Here is a 15,542-nt window from a genome sequence, read left to right as displayed (position 1 = left end):
GTGAATATATTTAATTATAATTCTGTGTGTAACTTTATAAATTCTCTGTGTGTAGAAACATTCATGTGATGGGTGGGGAAATTCTCTGTGATAGAAACATTCAATGATGGGTGGGGAACTTGTCCCTCTGTGATGTCTATAAACTGTAATATTATAATTCTGTGTAGTGTACCTTTAATTGTTGATGTAACATAGATTCATGGATGATAATGTAATAAATTATAATTCTGTGTGTAACTTTATAATTCTGTGCATGATAATAGATTCTGTGTGTAAAATAACCTCTAGGTTGTAATTCTGTGTGTAACTTAACCCGACTCTCCTTCTAATGTGAATTATAATTATAACTTATTAATTCTGTGTGTAACTTATAACAGATGTGTGTAACACAATTTCCTTCTGTGTAACAGTAACAAAATTATAATTCTGTGTGTCAAACTTTACTCTAAATATTTATCAGGTTCCATAAATTTTGTGTGTAACTTATAATTCTGTGTGACGAAATTTTCATAGACTTAAATTCTGTGTGTAACTTGTAAAATACTTATAATTCTGTGAATTATAATTCTGTGTGTAAATTATACTATGTTTTTAGCTCATGGCCCATTTATGAATGTAATTATGTCAATTAATACTGTTGTGCTGTATAATTCTGTGTCAAATCTTATAATTTGTGTGTCGCTACTAGTCATAGAGTTCCGTAACTTTGATAATTATAATTTGTGTGTAAACTTATAATTCTCTGGTGTGAATTAAATTTGTGTATAAATTTTGGCTGCTGTATGTGAATTATAATTCTGAGTAACGGGGCCCTTAATAGGGGAAATATGTGTAAATAATTCTGTGTGTAAACTTATACTTAGTAGCCATAATACTTCTGTGTTAACTTATAAATGGATTTGACCAAATTTGGCCACAAACATCCATAAATTGGGACGGGTGACAGAACTTGCATAAAGTGTAATTTGTGCTTATAATTCTGTGGGTAACTTATAATTCTGTGGGCCCAATGAGGAAATTCTGTGTGTATAACTTATTCTAATTCTTCTTTGATGACTTGATAAATAATGAATTCTTTACTTATAAATTGTGTTAACGAACATTAATGCATTACAATTACCATTCTGTGTGTGTAAATTATAATTCTGGTGTGACTTATAATTGTGTTTGAACTTATAATTCTTTACCATGTCAACATTGTGTGAAACATTAGAATTTGAATTATAAATGCTTTGGGTGTTATAATTCTGTGTGTAACTTATAATATAATTGTGTGTTAACTTATAATTCTTTGTGATTTGAGTTAATTCTGCTGTGTGTAATATAACTAATTTGGATTTGACCTTATAATTCTGTGTGTGACTTATAATTGAGACGTTAAACTTTATAATAAAGGATTTTTCTGAGTGAAATAAGCCAGCGGTCAGATAAAATAATCTGTGTGCAAAATGATCATATCAGTTGTGGACTCAGAAAGTGAAAAATTCTGAAAGTAAAAGTAACTTTAAAAAAACAGTGTAACTTATAATTCTTGTGAAACTTATAATTCTGTGTGAATTATAATTCTGTGTGAAACTTATATTCTGTGTGGAAAATTCTATGTGTGTAACTTATTTTCTGTTGTGCATTATAATTCTGCATGAAAGTTTACCCCCTGTAAACTTAAAGTCTGTGTGAATTTTTATAATTCTGTGTGTAACTTGTTAATTCTTAACTTACAATTTGTATAACTTATAATTCTAAACTGGATGTTAATTCTGCCAGCATTATGTTGGCAGGTGAAATTATAATTCTGATTATACAGATGAGCATTCTGTGTGTAACTTAGTATTTGTGTGTGTAACTTATAATTCCCTGCATGTTGAATTTTTGTAGACATTTGTGAATTATAACCTGATTGTAATTTATAATTCGTTCTTGTAACTTATTCTGATGACTTATATTCTGTGTGTAACTTATAATTCTGTGTGTAACTTATAATTCTGTGTAAAACTGTTATAATTCTGTGAGTGCTTAAAATTGTAGTCTGTAACTTATAATTCTGTGTGTAAGCTTAAATTAATTTGTGTGTCAATCTCTGTGTGTTTATTAACAATGTGTATTAACTCATACTTATAATTCTGTGTGAAACTTATAATTCCTGTTTGTAACTTATAATTCTGTGTGAATTCTGTGTGTGAATTATATTATTCTTATAAGCGTGTGGTAAAATATAATGTGTGATTTATGTGTGTAAAATTTTGATGTAACTTATAATTCTGTGTGATAACTTAATAATTCTGTGTGTAACTTATAATTCTGTGTGTAATTATTAATTCTGTGTGTAACTTATAATTCTGTGTGTAACTTAATTCTGTGTGTAATTATAATTCGTGAACTTATAATTCTGTGTGTAACTTATAATTGCCCTTTTATAATTCTGTGTAACTTAAAATTCTGTGTGTAACTTTAATTCTGGTGTATTAAATTATAATTCTGTGTGTAATTTAATTTTTGTGTGTAACTTATAATTCTATGAAAATTATAATTCTGTGTCAGTTGTGAATTTTAAAAACTTATAATTCTGCTATGTGTGAATTATAATTTTGAACTTATAAGTTTGAACTTATAATTTGTGTGTGTAACTTATAATTCTGTGTGTGAAATTATAATCTGTGTGTAACTTATAATTCTGTGTAACTTAACTTATAATTCTGTGTGTGAATTATAATTTGTGTGTAACTTATAATTCTGTGTGTGAATTATAATGGTGAACTTGTGTGTGAACTTATAATTCTGTGTGTTATTACAATTCTGTGGTAACTTTATAATCTCATGTGAATTATAATTTCTGTGTGTGAATTATAATTCTGTGTGTAACTTATAATTCTTCATGTGAATTATAATTCTGTGTGTAACTTATAATTCTTTGTGTGACTTATAATATAATACAGTTATAATGTGTGTAATTATCATTCTGTGGGACTGTAATTCTGAATGTTGTAATTATCATTCTGTGTGTAACTTATAATTTGTGTGTAACTTATAATTCATTGAATTATAATTCTGTGTAAACATAGGGACTTTGTAATTCATTGAAACTTATAATTCTCATGTATAATTATAATTCTGTGTGTGACTTATAATTCTGTTGTAAATATAATTGTATGTGAATTATAATTCTGTGTGTAAAACTTTATCATTCTGTGTTAAAAATTCTTTGTGAATTATAATTCTGTGTACTGTGCGTGCCTTATATTAAGTTCTGGACTTTAATTTATTGACTTATAATTCTGTGTGTAATAAAATTCTTTAAAGATTTGTGTAACCCCTGTGACCTTGAATGAAGTGTCAATGCCATATTCATGAAAAATTCTGTGTGAATTCTAATTCTGTGTGTAAATAATGTCTGTGTGTAACTTAAATTCTGTGTGTAACATAATAATGTGCCTTTAATTCTGTGTGTAACTTATAATTCTGTGTGTAACTTATAATTCTGTATATAACTTATAATTCTGTGTGTAACTTATAATTCTGTGTAACTTATAATCTTTGAATTATAATTCTGTGTGTAACTTATAATTCTGAATGTGTAACTTATAATCATGTGTTGAACTTAAATTCTGTGTGTAACTTTATAATTCTGTGTGTTGACTTATAATTCTGTGCAAAACTTTAATTCTGTGTGTAACTTATAATAACTTATAATTCTGTGTGTGTTGTAATTATAATTCTGTGTAACTTATAATGTGTAACTTAATTCTGTGTGTGAATTATAATTCTGTGTGTGTAACTTATAATTCTGTGTGTAATTATAATTCTGTGTGTGAACTTATAATTCTGCTTTGTGTGTAATTATAATTCTGTGTGTGAATTATTCATTTATGTGTGTAACTTATAATTCTGTGTGAGAACTTATATCTTTCGATGTGTGAACTTATAATTCTGTGTGAATTATAATTCTGTGTGTAACTTATAATTCTGTGTGTGAACTTTAATTCTGTGATAATTCCTGGGAATTAAATTCTGTGTGTAATTAATTCTGTGACAACAAGCTTATAATTCTGTGTGAATTTATAATTTGTGTGAATTATAATTCTGTGTGAACTTTATAATTCTGTGTGTGTTAAACTTGTTACTTTAATTCTGTGTGTAACTTATAATTCTGTTGCTGTGTGTAACTTATAATTCTGTGTGTAACTTATAATTCTGTGTGTAATTATAATTCTGGAACTTGTAATTTCTGTGTTACTTATAATTCTGTGTGTAACTAATTCTGTATGTAACTTATAATTCCTTATGTGTATGCTTATAATTCTGTGTGTAACGCATTCTGTGTGTAACTTATAATCACAAATTATAATTCTGTGTGTAATTATAACAATGTTACACACTGTGTGTAAATAATTCTGTTGTTAATTATAACATGTAATTATAATTCTGTGTGAATTATAATTCTGTGTTAAGTTAGTTTCACTTATAATTATGTGTTAACACAGATTTGTATAAATCACTGTGTGAACTTATAATTTACACACAGAATTATAATTCTGTGTGACATAAATTGAATAATTCTGTGTGTAACTTTATAATTCTGTGTGTAACTTATAATTATTGTGTGTAATTCATTGTGAATTATAATTCTGTGTGTAACACAAATTATAATTCTGTGTGTTATTATAACTGTGTGTTACTTATAATTCTTGTGTTACACACAGAATTATAATTAAACACAGAATTATAAGTGTGAATTATAAGTTAACTTATAATTATAAGTGTGTAAATTATAAGTGTTACTTATACACTGTGAATTATAACTTAATAAATTCTGTGTTACACACAGAATTATAAGTTACACACTTATAATTCTGTGTGATTATAATTCTGTGTAAATTATAATTCTATGTGTAAGTTATACACAGAATTATAATTCTGTGTAACATTCTGCAGAATTATAATTCTGTTGTGTAACTTATAATTCTGTGTGTTACACTTATAATTCTGTGTGTGAATTATAATTCACAAACAGTAATTATAATTACACATGTGAATTATAAGTTAAACTTATAATTCTGTGTAAACTTATAATTCCGTATCTTTTATGGTCCTGTGTAATTATAATTCACACAAATTATAATTCTGTGTGTAATTATAATTCACATGTAACTTATATTAACAAGTTATAATTAAGATTTGTGTGTAACTTTCCATGTAATTCTGTGTGTACACAGTAAAAAGAGTGTGTAATTGCAAAAGATTTTAGAATTAATGATGTAAAATAATTTAATTATAATTCTGTGTGTAAATTATAAAAGTATGTAACTTATAATTCTGTGAATTATAATTCTGTGCTGAACTTATAATTCTGCATGTGAATTATAAGTTGACCAAATTAAATGTGTGTGTTATACCTGTGTTAATTATAATTCTGTGTGTAATTATAATTCTGTGTTTAACTTATAATTCTTGTGTAATTATAATCATGAATTATGAATGTTAACTTGTTATTCTGTGTGAATTTATAATTCTGTGTTTAACTTATAATTCTGTGAACAATAACATGGAATTATAATTCTGTGTGCAAATTATAAATGTGTAACTTATAATACACATGTGAATTCTGTGTTTAATTATAATTTGTGTGAATTATAATTCTGTATGTGATTCGTGTGTGTAAATAATAATTCTGTGAAATTATAATTCTGTGGGAATTATAACTTCAGTAATTATTTGTGGTGTGAACTGGTATCTCTAAATCTGTTGTACTTAAAATACTGTGTTTAACTTATAAATAACTGTATACTTATATTATTCTGTGTGTAAGATTATAAATGTGTAATTATAATTCTGTGTAGTAATTAAATTCTATGTAACTTGTAATATATAATAATTCTATCATAAATTTTAACAAATAACTTATAATACTGTGTGTACTTATAATTAAAAAATTATTACATGTAATTATAAAGTGAATTATAATTTAATTATAATATGTCAGACTTATAATGTGTACACTTTAATTCTTGTTGTAACTTGTAATTTTAATTTAACTCAGGAATTATAATGTTAAATTATAATAACTTATAATCAAGTAAAATAAGCACTGAGAGCTTATAATTCTGTGTGAATTATAATCTGCTGTCTTAACATTATAAGTTACACACTTATAATTATAATGTGTATTATACAGTACATATATATATCTGTGTGTAACTTAATCACCATGTAATTATAAACTGTGTGTATTATAATTCTGTGTGTAACTTTAAATTGTAATGTATTCTGTGTATAATTATATTCTGTGTGTAACTTATTTATGTTGTTTTAAATTCATGTTCGAATTAAATTAAAAACATGAGATAAATCTGTCTTATAATTCTGTGGTGAAATATAAATAACAAGAATTATTATTAGTTCACATAAAGATTGTGTATAAACTTTCCCCAATAATTTACACAGAAAATTAAATACTTGTGTCATGCAAAATTTTATTTTAACTTAAGACAGAAAGTCAAAATTATAATTTGGACATGTGTATTTTATAATTCACAATGTGAATAATTATTAATGACATTGTTTATTTAACATAAATAATTTTGTGAATACATATGTTTATTATATAAATTGAACATGTAAATTATAATTCACATGTACCAAAACCACTTATAATTCTCGTATTATAATGATGAACAGTAACTTATATTTATAAGTTTGGTTCTGTTTTAATGAAATGAACTATAGTGTTAACACAAAAGTGTTATATCTTATACAATTTTGTTACAACAGTAACACATAAATTATATGCGTTTATAAAAATCATTGTGTGTACATTGTACGATATACATTAATTACTGTTACACACAGAATTAAATTTAATTATGTGTGTAATTACAAAAAATTACAGAATTATGGAGTTCACTGTAAAAAGAATTGTAATTAAGTAACACATAGCATGTAATGTTACTCAGTTTGTATTAAGTAACAGAATTATAATTTAATTATTTTCCACTATTTAATTCCATAATTTACACCAATGAATAAGTGGTGTAACTTTGTGATATATATGATTTTCAATAAGGAAGGACAGATTCAAACTTGAAGTACAAACCTAGCATAATTCTTTACTATTATTTCCAGGATGTTTTTTAGTAATTTATTTCTTCTTCACACAAATAAAAAAGGAATAATAATGAATATTGCATGTTTACATACCTTGTATGTATAACTTTTGAATAATTTATGACCAATAAACCAATTAAAATAAGAATTATGTCATTTGTCTGAGTTGTTTAATTATGTAGTGTTCAATTTAGAAATGTTCAAATACAGAAAATAAATAGCAAACAAGACTGGGGCTAGATCAAAGGTTATTTGGGTCAAAAGTCAGTGTCAAGATTTTGGCTCTATAGATATACAGATATCCCTATGTGTAATTATAAAATTTGTTGTGTAATACACATATTGCACATATATAAGAATATCCATATATCTGTAGAGACAATAGCCTGTGGTGCCTGTTGTTAAATTGCATTATTCATTATTGACTATTTTTAAGTTGCAAAGTTTTGATTGAATTAGAAAGGAATAGACTTGTCAATAACTTTGATTAGTCCAGGTCAATCAAGGTCTACATGTAAAAGCGCTTAGCAACTCCACTTAGTATTTGGAGCAATATCACACTATAAAGGAATTCTGATTGCTTGAATATATAAAAATAAACTAACACAATCTAATCTAATCTAATAAAGTTAGATTTTCCATCAGGTTAGACTATATACATCGTGGAAAATTAATTTTTACTGCAATTACTTGATGACATGAGAATCACATGCTATGGTTATCTTAATTACTACTGGATGCTATTTTGAACTCCAGTCATTTTTTTTACTTAAAATTCAATGCATAATATGTGTACATGTACATTATACAATGTATATGTATGTGTTATTTGTGTATGAATATGATTGTATAAGAAACACCTAGGTTCATTTGATTCAGAGGCAAATTATGGACATCATATAATATGATAGCTATATGGTTCATTGGCAAACTATATCATATGTACATGTACATCACAAATTAAACCAAGAGAGCTGTCTTCATTATCTACACAGAAAATGTATACATAATTGCATATCAGACATTCAGAACTTATAACACACACTAAACCGCCTTATTTCAACCTCAACCCCTTTCTTTCTTTTATTTTTTTTTAATTTTCTGTAATCCTTGAAATCATATAACCAAATGTTTATAGATTCACCAGAGAAATTTATCATCATGTTTTTAACGAACATGGAGCTTTTCCAACATAAATATCAGCAATATGCATACATGTATAAAGTTTTATACTCGTTTATGGCGGTACATGGTGATTTTTTTTATCACACCTTGATATGTATACATGTATACACATATGACTTTGAACAAAAATGCATATAATGTCAAGTTTGCTCTCCGTGCTTTTTTTACTTGATTTATTATTGTATTTCATTTGGACCTTTATAAATCAAATGGTTATCCAAGGCAAGTTAAATATCGTCTGAGATATTTATTTAAAAAAGTATCACTAGAGATTTACATGTAGATAACCATTTTTGTCTCTATCTAGTACGATGTATCTTGTCTATTTCATTATTTATCGATTTATATATCTGGTACATTTTTGTACAATTTATTATCTAGTCTAGTACGATGTATTGTATCGCAACACGTATTTTATACGAAGTTTAGATACCGTTCCAACAAAAATCCCTCCGGTAGCCCCCGGAAAATTTGGCAAAGCATTGTCAACCGATCGCCGTATTGTAAACACTCAAAACAACCGAATGGAAGTATGTGTACAGGACAATAATGTATATTTATTGTTCTGGGGGACTCTTTAACTTCATCACATAACAAAACATTCACATGTTCATGATAAGTAACAAGTTCTTCTGCTAACATGAACTACACACTTATAACTGGGCACGCCATTTCGTTTGGTCTGGAAAGTCACGTGATCGTCTAAGCATTGAAAATGTCGCAGTATGCATATTCAAACACTCTGAATATCGAACTTTTAATCATTAATTTCTTTTGAATTAGTGACTTTTTTGGTGTGTAGTTAGGGGAAAGTTGATAATTTTTTATAATATATATACACTAATTTTCTTTTGTTGATTTACGGACCCTAAAAGATACGGATTATGCGGCTTTAACTTATAATTCTGTGTGTAACTTATAATGCTGTTTGTGACTTATAATTCTGTGTGTAACTTAGTATTCTGCGTGTAACTTATAATTCTGTGTGTAACTTATAATTCTGTGTGTAACTTATAATTCTGTGTGTAACTTGTAATTCTGTGTGTAACTTATAATTCTGTGTGTAACTTATAATTCTGTGTGTGACTTATAATTCTGTGTGTAACTTATAATTCTGTGTGTAACTTATAATTCTGTGTGTAACTTATAATTCTGTGTGTAACTTGTAATTCTGTGTGTAACTTATAATTCTGTGTGTAACTTATAATTCTGTGTATAACTTATAATTCTGCATGTGAAAATATAATTCTGCATGTGAATTATAATTCTGTATGTGGATTATCATTCTGTGTGTAACTTATAGTTCTGCATGTGAATTATAATTCTGTGTGTAACTTGTAATTCTGTGTGTAACTTGTAATTCTGTGTGTAACTTGTAATTCTGTATGTAACTTGTAATTCTGTGTGTAACTTGTAATTCTGTGTAATTCTTGTTTGTGATTGGCTGTATAGGAAGCAAAGGAAATGCGTAAGGCTAAGCATGCCACCATACAGGGCCCCAGCAGTCACTATGTGGATATTAAACAGGAACCTCCAGGGACACCGACAGGTCAAGTTGCTACAGCAACAGCAGCCGGACCAAGTTTCCAGTTCCTTCAAAACATAAAGCAAGAACCTATTGATTCAAGCTTGTTGTCAATGCAGAGTTCATCACAAAGTTCTTTCTCCCCAGGATCGTCACAGGTGTCAAACCTTTCACTGACACAGAGTACAAGCCTGAGTAACATCTCGGGGTCTGTGTGCGGGTCTTTCGACATCGATGAAGATAGTCAGTTCTCTCACAGCAGTAGTAAGAATGATATGTGGCTGACAGAGCATGACCTCAAAGCTGACTGTAAGTTAACTGTCCAATCAATGGTCATAATATCAACTTGTTAAATATATAGAAAATTAATGAAGGGACAAGTGAGGTTATGTGAAGTCCATGTTCTTGCAACTTCAGTGTTTGCCTTTGAACACTTGCATTAAGGGCAACAGAGTTTGTTCAAAATGATTGGCCTTCACTTTCACTTAAAAATATTCAGTTGAAATCAAATCTTTATATAAATATCTTCTGAATAAAAATAAAAGGCCATTATCTGATGTTTGTCCTGTGACATGCTTTGAGGAGTGATGAGAGCTATAAACTTTTTTCATGTGTATGGCATTGACCTTCATTCAAGGTCACAGGGGTCAAATCTTTAAAATCTTTAAACAGCTTCTTGTCAATAACTTAAAGTCCTAGAGACTTAATATTAGGCCTGTAATATGCTAGGATGTCAGAAACATGTTTTAACTGATCAAAAGTAAAATTTAGATATTTATATTTAAAATATAGATTTTAGAACAGGAGAGATAGAAATATTCAATGATGGGTGGCAAAGTCCCTCTGTGGTAGAAACATTCAATGATGGGTGGGGAAATCCCTCTGTGATAGAAACATTCAATGATGGGTGGGGAAGTCCCTCTGTGATGTCTACTAAACTGTAATATTACCTTCACAGCTAGTCTACCCAACTTGTTGATGACAGAAGACATGGATAATGTAGACTCTGAAAGTGACCTTGAGATTGACCCTGGCATGATAACACCACCTCTAGGTTCACCATCTAACCAACCCGACTCTCCTACAATCAACGATCTTCTCATGTCTATCACCTCAACAGATGGTAACGTTTCCTTCAGAAACAGTAACAAACATATTAGATTTAGATCAAACTTTACTCAAATATTTCATCAGGTTCCATCTTTTAGGTCAAACTGACGACCGAAATTTTCATAGTCATACAAAAATGTAAATACTTTCCTATTTAATCTGCCCGAAAGGGGATACTATGTTTTTAGCTCACCTGGCCCAAAGGGCATGTGAGCTTATGTCATGGCGTGGCGTCCGGCGTCCAGCGTCAACATTTCCTTTAAATCGCTACTAGTCATAGAGTTCCGCATGGATTGTAATCAAATTTGGCCATAAATCGTCTCTATTGTACTTTACCACCGCTATATAGCTATACCAATATACTTCCAAGAATTTATGTTTACAAAAAGGAACTTATCGGTTTCACAATATGAGTTTCATACTCATTGTCTAATGAAGATGACCTTTAATTTAAGCTAAATGTGTGCAAGCCTCATCCGCAGACTACACTTTTCAGCCTCCCGCTGTGATAGACAGTTTTACCTGTGCCTGCCGCCTAACTGGTCATCAGAAGCAAGGACGAATACATCAATCAATCGGGTTACGCATTCTAAAATGTCTACAAAACGGGTCAACCCGGGGAAATCGGGTGAGTTGGCAATACTGCCTGCCAACAATGCTCATCTGTATAATCTAGAACCTGTCTATACCTGCCAACAATGCTGGCCTGATGACATCCAGTTTAGACAAGTTATACAAACTTGTACTTTTTAAGAATTAACAAAATAAACCTTACTTTGGAGGGGGTAAACTTTCTTCTGCTGCATCAACTACCTTTGCCTTTGTCCGCTTCAGTTTGGGTCTACTTTCACTTTGTACAGCTGCAGTGGAATCAGAGTCTTCAGAAGAACTGTTTTCACTTTCACTTTCTTTTTCACTTTCTGAGTCCACAACTGATTGATCATCTTTGCCCAGTGGTGTATTTTTTATCTGACCGCTGGCTTTTTCCTCGGATTCCTTTATGTTTAACGTCTCATACCCCTGGCCACTGAGAGAATCCTCAGATTGATTACAATCCATGCTTGCACTCAAATCTACAAAGAAAAGTTAGGTTTAACGTCATTATATTTAAGTGAAGTTTATAGACACCCAAAGCATGACAATTCTAATGTCACTAATGTTGACATGGTAATGTCCACAAAGAAGAGGCCCAGAGGGCCTGTATTGCTCACTTGGTTTGTAATGCCAAGTAATGTTCGAAACACAGGTTCATTGTTTCTTTTCTGAAGGAATTAGAATATTTACCTCTATTTCCTCTATTGGGCCCCACCCCTCCTGCCCCCGGGGGGTCAAAGCCAAACTTTATGCAAGTTCTGTTCCCCGTCCTCCATGGATGTTTGTGGCCAAATTTGGTCACAATCCATGCAGAACTCTAGGACAAGTAGCGATTTATAGGATTTACCTCTATTTCCCCTATTGGGCCCCGCCCCTCCTGCCCCCGGGGGATCAGAGCCAAAATTTATACAAGTTCTGTTCCTCTTCCCCCAAGGATGTTTATGGCCAAATTTGATTACAATCCATGCGGAACTCTATGACTAGTAGCGATTTAAAGGAAATGTTGACGCTGGACGCCGGACGTCACGCCATGACATAAGCTCACATGCCCTTTGGGCCAGGTGAGCTAAAAACATAGTATCCCCTTTCGGGCAGATTAAATAGGAAAGTATTTACATTTTTGTATGACTATGAAAATTTCGGTCGTCAGTTTGACCTAAAAGATGGAACCTGATGAAATATTTGAGTAAAGTTTGATCTAAATCTAATATGTTTGTTACTGTTTCTGAAGGAAATTGCGTTACCATCTGTTGAGGTGATAGACATGAGAAGATCGTTGATTGTAGGAGAGTCGGGTTGGTTAGATGGTGAACCTAGAGGTGGTGTTATCATGCCAGGGTCAATCTCAAGGTCACTTTCAGAGTCTACATTATCCATGTCTTCTGTCATCAACAAGTTGGGTAGACTAGCTGTGAAGGTAATATTACAGTTTAGTAGACATCACAGAGGGACTTCCCCACCCATCATTGAATGTTTCTATCACAGAGGGATTTCCCCACCCATCATTGAATGTTTCTACCACAGAGGGACTTTGCCACCCATCATTGAATATTTCTATCTCTCCTGTTCTAAAATCTATATTTTAAATATAAATATCTAAATTTTACTTTTGATCAGTTAAAACATGTTTCTGACATCCTAGCATACTACAGGCCTAATATTAAGTCTCTAGGACTTTAAGTTATTGACAAGAAGCTGTTTAAAGATTTTAAAGATTTGACCCCTGTGACCTTGAATGAAGGTCAATGCCATACACATGAAAAAAGTTTATAGCTCTCATCACTCCTCAAAGCATGTCACAGGCCAAACACCAGATAATGGCCTTTTATTTTTATTCAGAAGATATTTATATAAAGATTTGATTTCAACTGAATATTTTTAAGTGAAAGTGAAGGCCAATCATTTTGAACAAACTCTGTTGCCCTTAATGCAAGTGTTCAAAGGCAAACACTGAAGTTGCAAGAACATGGACTTCACATAACCTCACTTGTCCCTTCATTAATTTTCTATATATTTAACAAGTTGATATTATGACCATTGATTGGACAGTTAACTTACAGTCAGCTTTGAGGTCATGCTCTGTCAGCCACATATCATTCTTACTACTGCTGTGAGAGAACTGACTATCTTCATCGATGTCGAAAGACCCGCACACAGACCCCGAGATGTTACTCAGGCTTGTACTCTGTGTCAGTGAAAGGTTTGACACCTGTGACGATCCTGGGGAGAAAGAACTTTGTGATGAACTCTGCATTGACAACAAGCTTGAATCAATAGGTTCTTGATTTATGTTTTGAAGGAACTGGAAACTTGGTCCGGCTGCTGTTGCTGTAGCAACTTGACCTGTCGGTGTCCCTGGAGGCTCCTGTTTAATATCCACATAGTGACTGCTGGGGCCCTGTATGGTGGCATGCTTAGCCTTACGCATTTCCTTTGCTTCCTATACAGCCAATCACAAACAAGAATTACACAGAATTACAAGTTACACACAGAATTACAAGTTACATACAGAATTACAAGTTACACACAGAATTACAAGTTACACACAGAATTACAAGTTACACACAGAATTATAAGTGTAGCTCACTTACTTTAACCGTCACCGCCATGTTCTTTTTTCTCTCGGGACGCTTCTCGACTTTACATATCGTGACTACATTATGCAAATAATGTAATGTTGTGCTAATGGGTAAACTCGAGAAGCATTCCGAAAAACAAATGAACATGGCGGTGACGGTTAAAGTAAGTGAGCTACATGATGTTTAAATGGAGTTTCTACAAAGTACGGGTCATGACACCTCCAAAGGAGATTGTGGATGAACACAGTTATGGATACTGTTTACCACCACAAGCGTAGATTTTGTGATTTTGGCTTGGTTTTTGAGGTGCCCATTAGAGCCGAGACGACATTTAGACCGGACAAGGAAATGTCTACCTGGCATATTTTTCATAAATTTCCCGATTCACCAAGCCATAACTTCGTCAGTACTTGGCCAATTTTGTTCATCAAGCACTCAATGGAAAGATAAATTATTTCTCTTTAAGGTGAGATATCAGTCAATGTTTTATATTAACCATTTATTAAAATAATAAAAAAAATACCCGTAGGTCCGTTTTTCTCTACTGCCGAGTTCATACCCTTGATACTATAATATATATATGTATACTATTGGTTAAAAATTTTCGTGCCAGGTCCCTGTGATAACTAGCATGCTTGAGTGTACAACATATATAATCCCTGACTGTACCCGTACTATACAACCTATATAACTTACATCCTTGACTGTACCCGTACTACACCACATATATCATTTACATCCCTGACTGTACCCGTACTACACCATATATATCATTTACATCCCTGACTGTACCCGTACTACACCACATATATCATTTACATCCCTGACTGTACTCGTACTATACAACATAACTTACGTCCTTGACTGTACCCGTACCATCAAACATTATATAACTTACATCACTGAGTTTCCCCGTACATAAATATCAGAGACTATGAATTTAGTGTCTAGATTATGACATCATTATTTAAATGACCGGAACAGACTAATTAATCTCCCTTTATTGCACAAGTAGCTGTGACTAATTTGGAATGGTATTAGTGCGAGTCTGTATACAAAATTGCATCTCGAAGCAACCTTTGTATGAGTACTTAGGAAGCGTACTGTAGCTGTGCATAATTCTTTGAAACAAGTCGAGTTTTTTTATAACTATTTATGGCATGCCGAACGTTGCAAAATTCAATAAGTAAAATAAAATGTGTAAAAAAATATTTTTGTAATATATCGTTATATGTGTTCAATATAAAATATCCCTGATCATACCTAGGAATATATATTACAGATATATATTTTATCCTGCAACTGTCCCACATACTGACCGATAACTACTGCCAGATAAACTTGTGCTTTATCCGTCAATACGATATGCTTTATCCGTCAATACGATCACGTAAATTTGTTCCATATCTGACGGAACTTTTTCTAACTTGACCCAGAACTTGAACCTTCCG

General features: G+C 31.2%; 3 protein-coding genes across 3 annotated transcripts in view; 1 reads left to right on the top strand and 2 right to left on the bottom strand.

The window, feature by feature from the left end:
* The window catches only part of LOC138306862 (uncharacterized), a 33,304-nt gene extending 22,268 nt beyond the window's left edge, over nt 1-11,036 (top strand). The window contains exons 6-7 of the mRNA XM_069247366.1: nt 9,736-10,117; nt 10,767-11,036. Of these exons, the coding sequence (XP_069103467.1) occupies nt 9,736-10,117; nt 10,767-11,026 (642 nt within the window). The 3' untranslated portion in view covers nt 11,027-11,036. The remainder of the gene's footprint in view (nt 1-9,735; nt 10,118-10,766) is intronic.
* LOC138306865 (splicing factor 3A subunit 1-like) overlaps nt 1-15,542 on the bottom strand; it is a 242,814-nt gene that overhangs the window by 186,063 nt on the left and 41,209 nt on the right. The window lies entirely within an intron of this gene.
* On the bottom strand, nt 11,010-14,072 carry LOC138306864 (clumping factor A-like). The gene is made up of 3 exons (XM_069247373.1): nt 13,571-14,072; nt 12,757-12,921; nt 11,010-11,991 (listed from the first exon to the last, which is right to left on the bottom strand). Exons 1-3 carry the CDS (start codon nt 13,938-13,940, stop codon nt 11,690-11,692), a joined length of 837 nt encoding a protein of 278 aa, XP_069103474.1. The 5' UTR covers nt 13,941-14,072; the 3' UTR covers nt 11,010-11,689.

Source organism: Argopecten irradians, chromosome 14, assembly GCF_041381155.1.
Source record: "Argopecten irradians isolate NY chromosome 14, Ai_NY, whole genome shotgun sequence".
NCBI classification, from domain to species: Eukaryota; Metazoa; Mollusca; class Bivalvia; order Pectinida; family Pectinidae; genus Argopecten; species Argopecten irradians.
The sequence above is the reverse complement of the archived record's forward strand: the minus strand, read 5'-3'. Positions and strand labels throughout refer to the sequence as shown.

What these genes read in the sequence shown, in the direction of transcription:
- LOC138306864 (XM_069247373.1), bottom strand. Translation starts at nt 13,940, where the DNA reads ATGCGTAAGGCTAAGCATGCCACCATACAGGGCCCCAGCAGTCACTAT. An exon ending in GCATGACCTCAAAGCTGACT is followed by an intron (nt 12,922 to 13,570) that starts GTAAGTTAACTG and finishes TTACCTTCACAG; the next exon opens with CTAGTCTACCCAACTTGTTG. An exon ending in GTCTATCACCTCAACAGATG is followed by an intron (nt 11,992 to 12,756) that starts GTAACGCAATTT and finishes TTTTCTTTGTAG; the next exon opens with ATTTGAGTGCAAGCATGGAT.